Source organism: Pezoporus occidentalis, unplaced genomic scaffold, assembly GCF_034315485.1.
Source record: "Pezoporus occidentalis ecotype Australia unplaced genomic scaffold, CSIRO_AGI_Poc_V1 ctg280, whole genome shotgun sequence".
NCBI lineage: Eukaryota > Metazoa > Chordata > Aves > Psittaciformes > Psittacidae > Pezoporus > Pezoporus occidentalis.
The window spans coordinates 545,642-562,340 of record NW_026914719.1 but is presented as its reverse complement, the minus strand read 5'-3'; the positions used below and the strand labels follow the sequence as shown (position 1 = coordinate 562,340).

Below are 16,699 nucleotides of genomic sequence, written 5' to 3'. Positions count from 1 at the left end.
GTATCAGGATTGGGTAATTGTTGGAGTGCAAAATGCCATGCCTAAAACAATAAACTGGTCAAAACTGTATGATGTCAGACAGGAGAAGGCAGAATCGCCGTCTGCTTTCCTAGAAAGACTTAAGGAAACAGCCAAGAAGTATACAGATTTGGATGTGGAAACTGAACAGGCTAGGGCACAATTGGCTTTAATTTTCTTAGGACAGTCTCAGGATGATATTAGGAAAAAGTTACAAAAATTGGAGGGGAGAGACCTGCGGAACCTAGATAGATTATTGGAAGTGGCCTGGAAAGTGTATAACAACAGGGAAAAAGAGAGCTCTCGGAGGCAGCAGCAAAATCTGTTGGATGTAATCCAGGGGAGAGGACGAGGCTTCCCTAACCCTAGAGGAAGAGGACGGGGAAATATGCGAGGACAGGGACGAGGAAGGGGATTTAGCAACCCAAACTTAGGGATGAATACAGAAAGGCTAGGTTATAACCAATGTGCCATTTGTAAACAAGAAGGTCACTGGAAAAATGAATGTCCGTTTAAAGGAGGATACGTCCAAAACTGGAATGAAGAACCATTAAAAGAGCAGTGGGACGGACCATACCAAGTACTGTTAACCACGTTCATGGCAGTAAAAGTAGAAGGGGTGGATTCTTGGATACATAATGCACGAGTAAAGAAAGTTCCAAAGGTTTGAGAAACACAGGTACTAAGTCCTACGAGACTAAAACTGAAATGTAAATAAGATGTCTGGGTTCATTTACAAAACTTTAATTGTCATTTGGTCATTAACACAGCTGACGGTTGTTCCCTTTCTAGAAATTCCTAAGAAAAGAGATGTTTTGACACGGCTCATAGGACAAGATGCCATTCTGCCCTGCAAGTTCACAGACACATTCCGGTAGGATCAATGCCAGTAAGGGTAATTTGGGAAAAGGTAAATCGTCCTCCCCAATATCCAGACCTTATATTTGACAGTAAGAAACATGAGACTCAACTGCAGGGTAAATGGAAGTTGAAAGGTGAAGTTAAAAATCGACTCAATGGGCAGAACCAAAATGCAGGGGAAGTAGAATTAAAATTATCAAACTTAACTTTTGAAGACCAGGGCAAATATCGATGCATTATAAAAAACAAATGAAAGTGTAGATTATGCAGAAAGAACATTAATTGTCAACTCTGCAGAAAATTATGGAATGAAAGCAAATCAAAAACCTGCAATTGACTACAGTGAAATTGAAGTTACAGGAAAAAGAATTAAAAGATGGAATCATAGAATCATAGAATCGTTAGGGTTGGAAAGGACCTTAAGATCATCCAGTTCCAACCCCTCTGCCGTGGGCAGGGACACCTTATGCTAAACCATATCACCCAAGGCCTTGTCCAACCTGGCCTTGAACACTGCCAGGGATGGAGCATTCACAACCTCCCTGGTGAACCCATTCCAGTGCCTCACCACCCTAACAGGAAAGAATTTCCTCCTTAGATCCAACCTAAACTTCCCCTGTTTAAGTTTGAACCCGTTACCCCTTGTCCTGTGACTACAGTCCCTAATGAAGAGTCCCTCTCCAGCATCCCTATAGGCCCCCTTCAGATACTGGAAGGCTGCTATGAGGTCTCCACGCAGCCTTCTCTTCTCCAGGCTGAACAGTGGATCCAGTGGATCCAACACAAATAGTCCAGATATCCCGCCAGGATCCTGAAGAAAACAATGATAGGCCTAATGGAAGATTTTGCAAAAATGCAAAATACAAGTAAAATAACGGCATGTTTACCAATACCAACAGAGGCCGGAGAACCGATTGAATGGGGAATAATAACGTTCGCACTTCCAGAAATTAACAAAACAATTACATGTCAGGAGAAGGAAATGACCAAAAAACGTAACAGCGACAGAATATCATAAGGAAGGTATTCTGGGAACCTCCATAACAAAGTCATTATGTGAAGAGAAACTAAACTCGCAGTTTACCTCTTATGAAGGAGGAGTTGGGAGATGTATTTATGATAAAGAAACTAAAGTAAATAGACAAGTAAAGGAAAAGGTGTGGGAATGCCAAAAGGTGAATGATTCAAAGCAAAGTTGGGATATGGTCTGGTCAATGAGTATCTTACAGAAATTCCAATATGGTGGAGACACACCTTGGTGTCTTAAATGGACAGGGAAACAAAATGCAACAGGAGACATAAACTTGCTGTCAATGAATAAGGTCAGTCGAGATACTATCAAAAATGTTCCCTGGTGGAATTGTACAAGGATTTTGGGTTGTGATACTGACCCTGAAGAGATTGCAATACTCCCAGTTAAGGTTGCTTTGATGTCTGGGTGTGCATGTTGAGGACTAAAAATAGGAGGAAAAACAATTCACGTCCCAGATAATACTATAGGCTGTAGGTATTCAACGGTGCATAGTATGGGACACTTTGGGCAGTTAGTGATGGGACCTGGACTACCCTCCTATCTAGGGAAGGTCCAGTTAAAGAAATTACTTTAGGATTACCCACACTCTCTTCAATTTGGAAGAAATCACCATTTAAAGGTAAGCTGGAAACCCTACAAATTCAAACAAAAAGGGATATAGATGATGATGATGAAGATACTTGGCAAGAACCCTCCAAGGGAGTCAAAGTAGGATGGGCTTTAGAACCCCTATTTGCCCAGGTTGCAACCTACCGAAATAGGGAAATGATTTATAATCTGATTGGTCAAACAGAGAGACTAGCCAGAGTAACAAAGAAAGGATTTAGAGATTTGAACTTACAGTTGCAAGCAACAACTAAAATGACCTTGCAGAACAGAATGGCATTGGACATGTTACTAATTAAAGAACATGGTGTTTGTGAATACTTGAAAGACAGAATAGAGCATTGTTGTTTTCATATTCCTAACGTAACTGCGAACATAGAATACGGTATTTCCCAGCTGACCAAAGTAGAACAAGAAGCAGAAAAAGAAAGAGAGTACATTGAACAAAGGTGGATTGGAGCACTCTTCGAGAGTTTGGGCCTTCACCTCACAGGATGGGTGCGTTCCCTCGTGCAAACTGTAATTGTGGTACTGATTGTATTTTTAATGCTATATCTGATGTATCTTTGTATCCAGAAGGAAATAGCCCGAAGCAGTGCATGGACCCATCGAATTATAGGAGCAGTAACTAGAGAATATCCAAAGCACCCTACACCTCCACCTACCTATCAGGAGACAGTCACCTAAGGAAATGATAATACTTGCTTAAGTTACATGAAGTATTTTCCAGGGGGGCAAATGTTAGAAAAGGGTGAGGTTTTTACAATTAAATAATCATACAGAATAGTAAAATGATTGTATTTGAGAAATTTATAAAGCACCTGAGGCTTTGTGTATTAGAGGAGGTTGCAACTTTGCTGTTTTGTATCAGTTACTCTATAACTAGATGTTACAATGGTAGTCTTGGTAGCAAGAACTAACATAACCACATATGGTGAAGGGAGTGTGGTGAATTTAGGGCAGTATGTATTGTGAAAATCTACCCAAGCAGAAACCTACGCTTAAGCTAGCCAAAAGGACATACCAGAGGCAGCCAAGGGAAGATAAGAAAATGCTGGCGTCCACACAAAGGTTGGGACGTATCCAAAGAACAGAAAGGTGAAAAGGACAAGCCGAGGAAGACTCCTTACTTCATCCGAGGAAGACTCCTTACTTCATCAGGACGACCACCAGAGGGGGCTGCGCAGGCGCAAAAGAGGCTGATGTCGTAATAGACTGATGTGGCAATCCTTGATGCATATGTATTAGTCAGTGATGTAATCTGTGTTGAATATGTATTAGTTACGAAATTTTTAGTGTATAAAATGCGAGCGCGATGGGACCAGGGTGAAGCCAGATTTGGGTGCGTGCCCCTGGTTTCCAGCCCTGCAATAAAGCACCTCATATAACCATCCCGGTGGTTATGTGTCAGTTCTTACGCTAACACAGCCATTGCTGGGGGCTCCCTGCAGGCAGCCATCAGGCCTCCTGCCCTTTCCCCAGCCCCACTGCTGCTCTGGGCACGGTTCCGCCCAGCCTGGGGCACACACAGTGAGGGTCTCCCAAACTGAACAAATTCCCAGTGTTTTCTCAACGTTTCTCCTACTTGTGCTGTGCTTCCTCTTTCCTTTCCCTTTTGAGGCCAGCGCAGAGACAAGCATTCCCCCCACAGAAAGGAGGGCAGCAGATGGTCTTTGCCTTGTGCAGCTCCTCATCCCAAACCAACATCCTGGGTCCCAGAAGCACCTCGAGAAGAAGGGATCATCAGCTCCCACCCTGCAGCCCCTTGACACCCGCTCCCAGCCGGTGCAGGCAGTGCCATGGAGGGAGAGGCTGAAAATCAACAGAGGGTGCTGAACCTGGTGGCTGTGTTTGAAGAGCGCTGGTAAGGAGAGAGGGTCCTGGGTGCTGTGGGTGCGTTTGAGCTCTGTGCAGCATGGATTTGGGAAAGAAGAAACCCAGCACAGAGGTGGCCTGGAGGCTGCAGAGGAGCTGACAAGGTGATCTGCTTCTCTTTAGCACTCAGATCTGCCCCAGTGTCTTCCTCCTGTGCATGGAAGGCTGAAAACCTCAGTGGGATGTGGCTGTGCTGGAGGTGTCAGTGCCTGGTTCAGGGATAGGTTGTGCCGTGTTCCCTCTGTGCTCAGCACCTTTGTGTCAGCCTGGCCGGGGAATGCTTTTTCTCCTGCTGCTGGGGAAAAGGGTTTTGCTTTGTAAATGTATGGGCAAGGGTTTTCACTGGGAACTGACTGCTTGAAGGCTTGGGAGGATCCAAGCCTCAGGCACCAGCCTCAGGCTCTCCAGCTGTTTGCAGCGATGGGACTCCCTGGAAAGGGAAGAGAAAGCATCGTGTTAAGGGGAAGAGCAAGTTCCTTTGGGGCTGCACAGGAGGCCCATAAAACAGCACCTTCACTGGGAGTGAAGCAGGGACCCTCAGACAGCGTGACCCAGGGTTGGAGCGAGGGGATCTGCCTTGCCCCTGGTGTGGAAGTGATTCTGAGGCTTGGGGCGAGTCATTGTTGTGGTCTGTGCCACAGTTTCCCCACCTGTTGAACCAGGATGCCACATCCTGCCTTCCCTTGTGTCCTCTCAGTGAGCCTCGGTGAGGCTGGGTGGTTGGGCCAATGGGTTCTGCAGTAGAGGTGGTCAGGCAGTGTCTGCTCCGGGAATGTCACCTCCATCCCTGCTGCTTTGTCCCCAGCTTTCTGCTCTGGATGGCTCCAGAGCAGCGGTTGTCCCCATGGTCCCAGAGTTGAAGTGTGCCCTTGTGATGTTGTGGTCCTGGAAGCATTGGTGGCATTTGATGTGCCTCCGTTTCACTGCTGCAGGGTGTTTGTTGTTCATCACAAAGCGTGACTTGGATTTAGGGGAAATAGAAGTAACTTTGACTTTCAGGGGACGCTGAGGAAGCTGGAAACAGGTTTTCTGGAACAGAAAATGGCTTAGCCCAGGTCAGCACAAATAGAAAGAGAGAAGTTCCCAGCTGGATCCTGGGAGTGGGTTTAGGCTGGCACAGTCTGGGAGGCACCAGGAGGTGAAGCCTCCCTGTCACATGAAGGGTTATGCCATCCCCATGGACAGGAGGGGATGTGAGCATGGCTGTGGATGCACTACCGAGCTCACAGACACGTGCTGATCAGCGTGAGAATGGACCCACCATCTGTTTCACAGGAGTGTCTGCCCCTCAAGTCATCTGCTATCCTCAGCTTTGCAGTTCTGTGTCCAGTTTCATCCCAGCTTTCCCCTCCTCCTTTTCCCACTCCTGGGTGCAGGCCACCAGGGAATGTCCTTCTAGTTTCTGTCCAGGGCAGTTCACCCCAGGGAGCAGCTCTCGGGTGACAGACATGAACCCTGTCATGTTCACAACCTGTGCCCTGTGTGGCTTCTCCCCCTTGCCTGCTCTGGACCTGTTTTCCTTGTCTTTGCCAGAAAGAGGAAGAGAGAAAACCACCAAAGAGCTACGCCTCTGCACAACCACCTACACAAGCCTCCTCTTGGCTGATGCCTCTTGGCTCTTTGGCCGTTAAAGCCTCATGTCTGAGGCTGCTGCTCCCCACTTTGGCTCTGCGGTGGCAGCAGGCAGAGGGCCAGAGCTGTGCCAGCACCGCAGAGGTCAGGGTTATCCTTTGGGAAAGAAATGCCTGTGGGTTGGATGAACAGCAGAGAGAGTTGTGTTCTTCTAGAGCACGACAGGGCCTGACCACATCAGCAGGAGGCACTGGAAAAGAGAGACTGGATCCTTGGAGGATGTATGGGCTTTCAGACCCTGGTCTGGAGAGCAAGGCAGCATCAGCTGCTTTGTGTCCCATCACGTTCACTTGAGGATGGTGGCTTTAACCTGGGGGCTGGGTGGGCCACACCATGGGGGAATGGGTGAGCTGATCACACTGATTCTATCATGGCAGGGCCTGGAGGGGCAAGCAGGCTCCACACATCCAGCCCACTCCTGCAAGCAGCCAGTCCCAGCAGCTTCCAGCACCTCCAGCCAGCCAGAGCCTCTCCCAGATGGATGCCCGGCACCAAGCGGAGCAAGGGAGCAATGAGCAGCAGCAGCAGGGGCAGCGCGGGCTCAGCTTCAAATGCCTCCGTTCCTTCCAGCACAAGGTCAGAGAGGACAGCTGGAGGAGGCAGCAGGATCCCGGGCTCAAACCGGGCAGCAAGGTGAGCTCCGGGGTTGGGTTGGGTTGGAGCCGAGGCCTCTGCAGCCCTCAGCAGGTCCCTGCCCTGCAAGGGCTGCAGTGTGATGTGACAGAAGTGGCCCCTTCCCTGGTGCTTCAGGCACAAAGTCCCCATAGTCAGTTAGGTCCAAGCAGACCTTGTCTCTTCCAGCTCTGATACAACCGCACCATGAGGGTCTGATCATAGAATCCCAGACTGGTTTGTGTTGGAACGGACCTTAAAGCTCCTCCAGCTCCAACCCCTGCCACGGGCAGGGACCCCTTCCATAGAGCAGCTTGCTCCAAGCCCCTGTGTCCAACCTGGCCTTGAACACTGCCAGGGATGTGCAGGTGAGCCCAGCCAGGTCCATCTCAGGGCATCCCCAGGGCTGTGCTGCCCTTTGCTGACTGCAGGACTGCATTCAATTCCTAGATGCATCTGTAGACCGTAGGATTGATCCACCCCATGCTGCCCCACCCCTCAGGATCACTAACCCTGTATTGCTCTGGGATAAATAGGCACAGAGAAGGGGGTGATCCAGGAGGACATGAGCCAGGCTTCCCAACAGCCACCAGGCAGCTTTGTTTTCACCCTTGTTTTCACTGCATGCTTTGTAGAGCTACTTCCCTTGATGGGAAGGTCCGGTTTAATGCTTTACTGTGGTCTCTGAACACTGGGAAATGGAGCTGAATCCTCTCAGGCTGGTGGAGGTCATGTCTCTGCCCATGACATTGATCCTTTCTCTCCATGCAGGAACCAGGGGAGAAGAAGATCGCTCTGGAGCTGCTGGAGACAGAGCAGGCATATGTCAACCGCCTTCACCTTCTCGACCAGGTGAGCTGGGAGCAGAGGGACCCACATGGGGAAGCAAAAGCCCTGCTGCCATCTGCCCCACCAGCACAGCTCGGCCACCCCATGCTGATAAACCACTCAGGGCCAGGGCACAGCTCCACACTCCCCACATTTCATGTACCCTTCAGCAGGGCTCGGGCCCTGTGGCAGTGCCCAGGCTCAGTTCAGGGTATGCACAGACCAGGGACTGCTTCATGGAGATTTTGGGGAGAATGAAGCTGTACAGATGTGAGCCACGCTGGCCTCTTGGTCTTCATGACAGGAGAATGGGTCTGGCCCTCCATGGAGCACCTTTGTCCCAGCAAAGCTTTCCATTCCCCACACTTCTCTCTTGGGGCTTGGGATTTCCCTCCTGCACAGTCATGCCCTTCCACTGGGTAATGTGCCAGTCTCAGAGAGGAATCCTCAATTCCTGACCATTTGATTTACCCCTTCTTTCTTCCAGATATTCTATACAGAGCTGATGAAAGAAGCCAAAAATGGGAAGACAGTCCCAGAGGAGGTGGTGAAAATGATCTTCTCCAACATCTCCTCCATCCACCAGTTCCACTCCAAGTTCTTCCTGCCAGAGCTGCAGAAGCGCATGGAGGACTGGTGAGCTGCACTCAGGATACCTGGCTTGCTTTGCCAGAATGGGGGAGCAGGGAGGAATTTGGGCTTCCATCAGGACCAGAGCTCAGCCTGGTTCACTCCAAATGTCTTTGTGCTCTAAAGCTCTTCCTTAAAACACTTCAGCATACATCAGGGTATGTCTGAAAGGGGGGGGGGGGGGGGGGTGATATCTCAGGTGGTTTTAAGCTGGCTGCAAGCTGGGGACCATCCCGTTCTGGAAAGCATGAAGTTGTCTGTGGACACAGCTGGTCACAGGGGTTAAAACCTGTGTTCTCCACCGTGCACAAGCTTTGATTTACCCTTCACTGTCTGTCGGTCCCATTGCACTGTGGTCTCTGGTTCCTTCCTGCAGGAGCTGCAACCCCCGGATCGGGGATGTGATCCAGAAGCTTGCGCCGTTCCTTAAGATGTATGGTGAATACGTCAAGAACTTTGACAAGGCCGTGGAGCTCATCACTGTCTGGTCAGAGAAGTCACCGCCCTTCCAGGAGCTCATTGCTGACATCCAGGTATTGGGAGACGGCAGCAGCGCTCCCCAAAATCTCCGTGCAAGGGGGAGCAGCAGAGGGTAGGAGCTGCCTTGGTCACTGGTTCTGGTCACTGTTTCTCTCTCCATGCCTGGTGTCTCTCCCCAGAAGAGGAAGATCTGTGCTAACCTAACACTGCAGCACCACATGCTGGAACCCGTGCAGAGGATCCCACGCTACGAACTCCTCCTGAAGGATTATGTCCGAAAACTACCTCCCGAGTCCCCAGACCGGGATGATGCAGAGAGTAAGGGCTCCCTCTGGCTCTTCCTGCTGTGGGGAGCAGCAGGATGGGTTTGTAGGGGAATAACAGCCCCTGATGTTGTTTGTGCATGGGCATCAGGATACCTGGATTCTCTTGGATAAACCTCTCAGTGCGACCCTTTCCTAGCAGGGAGAGGGATGAATCTGCCCTTGCAGGGTCTGTGGAGGTCAGCGGGGAAGGCGGGTGGTGGTTCAGGATAAGGGTAGTTCCTCCAGAGCATCCCCCAGGGAGAGCCGCAGTGGCCAGGGCAGTGCTCTACCCCTGCGGACACCAGCTCCCGCTCGTGCTGGGATGGAAGAAGCCGCCGGCTGTCCCCAGGGCCATGCAGGCTGTGTCCAGGGGACGGCAGCAGGCACCGCACGCGCGGTGGAAGGGAACCGTGGACTTTTCTTTAACCTCCATCCTTTCCCTCCTGGTTACAGAGGCTCTGCAGATGATTTTTATGGTGGCCAAGCACTCAAACGCAGCTATCGCAGAGATGGTGAGTGCCTGTCCCAGCTGGAAGTGCTTTGCTGCTTTGCAGCTTCCTTCTTGACCTCGTTGCTGTGCCATGCCCTGAGTGGGGCAGGAGCACTGTGGGTTCAGCAGAGGAGGTTAGACCCTGCCCTTGATGCCCGACCCATCAACCTGAGCCTGGAGAAGCCATATCTGCAACATCAGCTGTGATGTTCAAGGCTGGGAGAGGGGTTTGGGGTCAAAGAGCTGTGCCATCCTTCACAGGCTTGTCTGCTGGCCTGGGGACGGAGAGGACCAGGGGCGACAAGGTTGTGGCTGCTCAGCTCCGCACAGAATATGTCCTCTGCCTCCCCAGGAGCGGCTGCAGAACCTCTGGGTGGTCTATCAGCGGCTGGGCCTTGAAGATGACATCGTGGATCCCTCCAATGAGCTGATCAAGGAGGGGCCAATCCAGAAGATCTCCACCCGCAGCAACAGCACATCGGAGAAGTACCTGTTCCTGGTGGGAGCCGGGATGCCCAGGGGAATGGCAGGGAGCAGATAAGTTGGGAATGGGGAGAGGGGCAGCACCACCTCACTGGGTGTTGCTGGGTCATCTCTACACAGAGGGGGTGAATTCAGAGCTGGGGGGTTTGACCTGCACGAGACACCCTGCACAGAAGATGGTTGGGAACCTGTGGAGCCCTGGGTGTTCCCAGAGCATTTCACCTTTGCAGGGTGGGAGAGGGCTGGGACAGGAACAGTCACTTTTGGGGCTGGATGCTTCCCAAAGACCAGTTCAAGCCCCAGGGAGTAAAGGACTCCAGATCCCAGGGAAGCCCTCAGCTCTGAGCAGGCTGGTGCTGGGCTCCAGCCAAGCCCATTCCCCCTTCCTGCCCAGTTCAACAACATGCTGCTGTACTGCGTGCCCAGAGTCATCCAGGTGGGAGCTGAGTTCCAGGTCCACCTCCGCATCAACGTGGACAGCATGAAGGTCAGACAGCACCTTGTCTTTGGGCTTCTTCCCGACCCTGGCCTCCACTTTAGGGTGTAATGTGGCTTTTCCTCTGTGCTTCCTTAGGAAGCGGGGAGGAGCTGGAGCCGGGGGGTGGCTTTGTGGGTGAGGAGGGCTGGTTGATACACCCAGATCCTGTGGAATAGCAGTGAAACCTGGTCCATGCAGGATCTGAGGGGCTGAAGGGCTTGTCCCTGAGGAGGGAAGTCCCTGTCCCTCACACCATGGGGGAAGCTCTCTGTGTGTTGGAGGTGGGTTCAGCTGCTCCACATCCTCCGGTCTCTCAGGTGCGGGAGCTGAACGATGCGCAGTTCCCAAACACATTCCTGGTCTCGGGAAAGCAGCGGACGCTGGAGCTGCAGGCCAGGTAAGGGGAAGGGTGATGGTCCCGCAGACCCTCAAGGAGGAGAGAGGGTGGCTTATGCAGCTCCCTTTTTGTACCCAGGTCTGAGGAGGAGATGAACGCCTGGATCAAGGTACCGCTCAGGGCTGGATGAGGCGGCACGTCCCACTCATGCTGGATGCCCTGTGTGGTGGGAATCCTCTCTGACCACCCCTCCATGCCCTCCTTCCCCTCTAGGCCTTCCAAGATGCCATTGACAGGAAGGAGAAGAGGAGTGAGACCTTTAAGACAGCAGTGCTTGGGCTGGAGCTGGGCACCCCTGCACTGAAGGTAACCCTCCTGCCCTCCCCATGCCTTGCCTGCCTCCAGCAACCCCTGCACAGCACCCACCGTGCTGTGCCTCAGTTTCCCTTGATAACCGAGCTGTGGGGATGCTGCAGATGGGGAGATGGGCTGAGGAGGAGAAGGGGTGAGATCAGAGGGGCTGGGAGCACCAGACCATGGCTCGCCAGCCCCATTGATGCAGCCTCCCACCGCAGACAGAGGAGCTGGGCCACCGTGCTCCGCAGTGGGTGCGGGACAACCTGGTGACCATGTGCATGCGCTGCAGGGAGCCCTTCAACGCCATCGTGCGCCGCAGGCACCACTGTCGAGCTTGTGGATACGTGAGTCTCCCTGTGCCCCTCCCGGCCTGTGCAGGTGGCTGCTGGGGCTGGAGCACTCCGCTCCTACACCTTACACACTTGTCCTCGGGATCAGCGCTGCTCCTGCCCCTCAGCTCCTCATGGAGCTGTCCCTGGGATGCCCCAGTCTCACCAGTGTCCCGGTCTGGTGGCTGCAGGTGGTGTGTGCTCGCTGCTCTGACTACAGGGCTGAGCTGCAGTACGATGGGGACCGCCTGAACCGCGTGTGCCAGGAGTGTTATGTGTTCCTCATGGGCCACGTGGTGCTCGAGGACCGGGAGGGGAAGCCCAAAGGCATCTTGGAGGTGAGCTCTGCCCCTCTGCCCCTCTTCCTCTGAGCTCTACACACACCCTGGTCCCTCAGTGCCTGGCAGCCAGGACCACCCCTCGCCTGCCCCTGGCTTGGAGGGAGCTGTGGATCAGGCAGGGAATTCCCCAGGAAATGGCCATTGCTCCTTGCCCTTTCTGCCTCCTGCACTGGTGTTCAGGGATGTCACTGGATTGGTTTTTGGCAGAAGGAAGCTGCAGAGGTTTCAGGCCGGAGTTTGCTCTGCAGTTCCCTGCAGATGCTGGACAAGAACGGCAAAGGAGCCACCCGGGGCTGGTTTGTGATCCCGCAGGATGATCCCCTCGTGCTGTACATCTACGCAGCCCCCCAGGTAAGACCAGGCTCAGCTCCACCTCCAAGGGCCTTCCCCTTGTGCCCGTCCCCTGCCTCCCACCATGCTTCTGCTCTTGGCAGGATGTCCGAGCCCACACCTCCATCCCGCTGCTGGGATACAGGGTGAGGGACCTGCCGCACGAGAATTCCCGGCACCTTTTCCAGCTCGTGCAGTCGGGGCAGGTCCACACCTTCCTGGCTGACACTGAGGAGCTGAAGCGGTGCTGGATGAGGGTCATGGCACGCTGTGCCGCGGGGATCACACACCCCGAGGAGGAAGAGGAGGATGCAGAGTCCTGCAATGAAGCAGAATAGGGCCCAGCTCCAGGTGGGTGAAACCTCCCCATTCCCATCCTGCCTTCAGGCAGATCCCAACCTCTCTGCGTTTTGGTTTTCCAGCACAGAAAGGACAAGGTGGAGGTACGTTTGTCACCGCACGGACGAGCTGCATCCTCCTTCCCCTCTCCGCACTGGACAGGGAGGATGGAGATACCCGAGCCCTGCTTGGGGGAGCCTCAGCCCGCTCTGCCGCCGGCTGCCGCCCGAGGGCAGCAGCGCCTCAGCCTTCCTCCCCGGCTGAGGATGGTGCAGGGGGATGCCCGGTTGTGTTAAAGCATGTGTGGAACTGAGCCCGCTGTGATAAACCCGACCTGCAACCCCCGGTGCAGCCCACCGAGCCTTTTTGGGGGTGGATTTTCCAGAGCGTCCTGTGGGATTGTCACCGCGGCAGCACATCGGCTGATCTGTGACCAGAGACCCAGCCTGTTCCTCACCCCTGCCTGCCCCAGGGGTGCTGGATTTAGGATGTCCTGCGGCTGTCCTCGGATTGCAGCAGTCCCACAGCCTGCACTGCTGATCCAGCCTGTGCTCCTGCCCATCCCAGCCTTCCCCTGCTCCCCGTCCTGCTCGCCAGCGCCTTCCCTCTTGTGCCTCATTTCTGGATAGGGGAAACACTCTGGGCCAAGGCCAGGCCCGTGCAGCTGCTGGTGCAGGGCAGTGATGCTGGGGCACATGGGGACGTCCCCCCTCCACCACCAGTCAGCAAAAGGAGTACCCCTGGTCATTCACGCAGTGCTGCAGGCTCCAGCCCCATGTATTTTCTCTCCACATCCTTTTTAGCTTCCCCCAAGATGTTGCTCAGTCACCACTTGTGAGCCTGCCAGGGGCTAAATTGGAGCCCCGTGGAGGGAGCTGGGGTGTCCACTGTCCATGTCAGCAGCACCTGCTGCCTCTGCCTGGATCCCACAGCAGCCTCTGGCAGAGCTCAGGGGTGTCATGGGCTAAATGAATCCATGGGGAGCAGGAACGGAAGTGAGATACTGCAAACAGGGATAATAGCTGGGGAAAGGATGAGGAGCAAAGATGAAGCCCAGCCATTGCCACTCTGGGGGTGGGCGTTAGGGAGCCAGGTAGAAGCTGTGAACATCATCCTCCTTCCTTGGGCTGCTCGGCTCGCCCCATGCAAGGGGCAAACCAGCCTTGGTGGCTTTATCTCCTTCAACTTGAGAGATACCATCAAGGAAGGGGAAAAGGAGCTTGGGGGGGGGGGGGGGGGCAGGGAGAGTTCTGCCGAAGCAATTGCCCCTCGGGGTGCCACCCAGCACGGGGTTTTCCAGAGACACCCCAAAACCACCCTCACCTCCCACCATCACCTCATGTGATGGGAAACCCCAGCTACCCCATGGAAAGCGGTGGGGTGCGGGGTGCTGAGGGGGAAGGTCCCAGCAAGGGGATGCCCATGGGCCTGGAAGGTTCTGCCTCGGTGTCGCCTCTGGGGCAGGCAGGAACAAAACAAGCCCTGAACGGGAGCAGGAGCTGCCCCAGCTCATGAATGGGCCTAAGAATACATTTCCTGTTTACCCAGCAAGAAATGGCTCCTGGGGCAGAGGGCACCTGGGTGCTATTTTTACCAGCTCCTTCCTGATGCACTCCCAGCCCCCAGCAGCCCTCAGGGACCAACAGAGCACCCATGGAATCAAGGAATCCCATCCTGGTTTGGGTTGAAGGGACCTTAAAGCTCCTCCAGCTCCAACCCCTGCCACAGGCAGGGACCCCTTCCATAGAGCAGCTTGCTCCAAGCCCCTGTGTCCAACCTGGCCTTGAACGCTGCCAGGGATGGGGTATCCATGTGTGCCATAGGAAGGGGCTGCCAGGGAAGAGGGGTGGCCAAGGGATGAAGAGGATGAGGGGGTAGAGGTTGCTCCCATGGCCTTGGCATCACCCCATTCCCAAAGAAGGCTGGCTGGGAGGCAGAACCACTTGGCTGCCTGAGCGTCCCCAGCACAGGTTCATGGGGAAGGGGAGCGATCCTTGTACCCAAGGCACACAGCAGCCGCACTGATGGGTGTCTCGGTCCCTCAGCAGTGGCACAGCCGTGGTCAAGATCCGGCCTCTCTCCTCCGCGCGCAGAAAGCGAAACCCTGTGGAGAAGTCGCTCGGTTTCCTATTCTCGAGAATGAGGAAGGCCCCGGGGCCGGTTACGGGAACCCCCCCACCGCAGCCCCCCCACCACCACTTCTTGTAAGCACAGACCAAAATACATTGTGAAACCCAAGGGCAGAGCTCATCTGGGGCCGGGCCAGCCCTCACCGAGCCTGCAGCGAGGGCAGCGGCCGCCGGCGCAGAGCCTCCGCTGCCCGCGCTCATCCCAAACCCGGCCGGGTCCCCCGCTCCGCAGGAAGGAGCTCAGCAGGTCCCAGGGCTGCTCCCCTCTTGTGTCCCCCGGGTGTGGGACCGGGACCATGTGGAGGGTTGAAACTGGAGCAGTTTTAAGGTCCCTTCCAAGCCAAACCGGCCTGGGATTCTGTGATATTCTCTTATTGCCAGTTGTGGGTCCCTATAGGTGATGCGCTCTGCTATGGGAGATGGGGTTTCCCACCCTACACGGGCTGTTCTGTAGGGGACAGCATCACTGAGCAGTATCTTGCTCTGTAATGCCTGGGGATGGGTTGTGCATTGCTGGGCTCAGTAGGGGCCAGCCCATTGCAGCAGGGGCTCCTCTCCCACACCCTGTGCTATAGGTGTTGTGCCGTGTCCTATAGGTGCTGTACTATGCCCTGTAGAGGCTGTAGCATGCCCCATAGGGGCTGTGCCATGTCCTATAGGTGCTGTACCGTGTCCTATAGGTGCTGTACGGTGTCCTATAGGTGCTGTACTATGCCCTGTAGAGTGTAGCATGCCCCGTAGGGGCTGTGCCATGTCCTATAGCTGCCGTGCTATGCCCTGTAGGGGCTGTGCCCCACCGCGGCTCCGCAGGACGCCGCAGCCCAGGTCCGTTCCGCACATGGCCCTCGCCGCAGCGGCGCTGGAGATGCGCGGCCGGAGCTGCAGCATCACCAGGGGCCCCTCCCGCAGCCTCTGCAGCCCGCGGGGGCTCCCACGTCTCCCGCCGAGCGCTTGGAATAACCGGTAATGGCGAGGCCGAAGGCAGCGGAGCCTGCTCCGGAGCATCACTGCGGGACACGTGGGACCCCAAACCTCTCCTGAGCCTGGGGGCAACCCCTGGGCGGGGGGGGGTAAGGCAGGGAGATGATGCCCCCCCCCCCAGAGAAAAGAGCATTGAACAGCCTCGGGACTGGGGCACGCCCCCCCCCCCCCCGCCCATGGAGCGATGGAAGCAGGAGGGGGACCCCACATCCCCCCAGCTGCACCCCCTCTGCATTGCACGGGCAGGACCTCGCTGTGGGGTGCCCCCAGGCTCGGGGAGCTTTGAGCGGGGCTGAGGCTTCCACCGCCTTTGCCCGCAGGCTGCTGCAAAGGGCGCTTGGTGCTGCTCTGGCGAGGCGGGAGGTGATTCCCGGTGGCGCAGGAATGTGCGGGGAGGGAGGGGGGCCCCGGCAGTTGTTATCGTTGGTTTTCCTTTCCTGCCTCCATCCAGGAATCTCTGCAATGTGCCGGCTGCTCCCCGCGCTGCCGTGAGTCACTGCTGCCGCTGGAACGTGACTCAACCCTGCTGCTCCCCCGGCAGGACATGACCAGACTGCCAAAGCCCGGGAGAAGCCCCAGCGCCGTCTCCTGCCCACGCCAGCGCGTGAGGATGCACCAAATCCCTCTGGAGAGCTCAGCCCCTCCATTCCCGCAGGGATACCCCCCCTGCCGTGGGGCAGAGCTCACAATGGGCTCCTTTATTTATCCTCATTTTATTTATCCTCTCCTTTTGGTTTTTTCCCAGCCAGGAAAACCCTTCCCACATGCTCTGGCTCACCCAGCCGCGGGTCGCTGGGGGTGCGTCCCCGGGGTTTTGATGCTTCTCCTTCCAGACCAGGCTCTCTGTGGGCAGGGAAAGCTCCGGGCGCTGCTCCTGCCCCAGTTCCCGTGCCTCGGTTTCCTCATCCCGTGGGGATGCGGCAGCAGGACCGGGGTCACTTCAGGTTGTGTTTTGAGGTCAGTGAAGAGCAGCTGCGGGGGGGGCGGTATTATTGATATTAATAACCAGGCTGGGTCAGGGCTCAGGTGCTGGGGAGGGACGGGAGGGGGATGTGAAGCAGCCCTGAGTCACAGGGCAGGAGCAGCCCTGCGCTGAGCCCTGACACACTCACTGCACCCCAGGCTGCCCTGCTCATCCATCCCACCCGGGGCATGAGCCTTCCTCATCCTCATGCGTGGGGAAATGGGCTCCAGGCGTTGGGAGAGCAGCAGCCGTGGGGCAGAG

The 16,699-nt window shown here is 55.2% G+C and overlaps 1 protein-coding gene across 3 annotated transcripts; it reads left to right on the top strand.

The window, feature by feature from the left end:
- Positions 1-4,010: 4,010 nt before the first annotated feature.
- On the top strand, positions 4,011-12,708 carry FGD2 (FYVE, RhoGEF and PH domain containing 2). Of its 3 annotated transcripts, none has more exons than XM_062625624.1 (17): positions 4,077-4,382; positions 6,403-6,658; positions 7,409-7,489; positions 7,953-8,101; positions 8,472-8,628; positions 8,755-8,893; positions 9,334-9,392; positions 9,723-9,869; positions 10,248-10,340; positions 10,649-10,728; positions 10,807-10,837; positions 10,942-11,034; positions 11,244-11,369; positions 11,546-11,692; positions 11,903-12,046; positions 12,130-12,376; positions 12,448-12,708. In XM_062625624.1, exons 1-16 carry the CDS (start codon positions 4,318-4,320, stop codon positions 12,361-12,363), a joined length of 2,001 nt encoding a protein of 666 aa, XP_062481608.1. In that variant the 5' UTR covers positions 4,077-4,317; the 3' UTR covers positions 12,364-12,376; positions 12,448-12,708. The 3 variants fall into 3 exon arrangements, with proteins under 3 accessions (XP_062481610.1, XP_062481608.1, XP_062481609.1); XM_062625625.1 differs by lacking the exon at positions 4,077-4,382 and adding an exon at positions 5,237-5,448; XM_062625626.1 differs by lacking the exon at positions 12,448-12,708 and having other exon boundaries at positions 4,011-4,382; positions 11,944-12,046; positions 12,130-12,264.
- Positions 12,709-16,699: the final 3,991 nt, after the last annotated feature.

Bases quoted from the DNA above. Each gene is read 5' to 3' on its own strand.
- FGD2 (XM_062625624.1), top strand. From the start codon at position 4,318: ATGGAGGGAGAGGCTGAAAATCAACAGAGGGTGCTGAACCTGGTGGCT. The intron at 6,659-7,408 runs GTGAGCTCCGGG...CTCTCCATGCAG, and splicing joins GGCTCAAACCGGGCAGCAAG to GAACCAGGGGAGAAGAAGAT. The intron at 10,729-10,806 runs GTAAGGGGAAGG...TTTTGTACCCAG, and splicing joins ACGCTGGAGCTGCAGGCCAG to GTCTGAGGAGGAGATGAACG.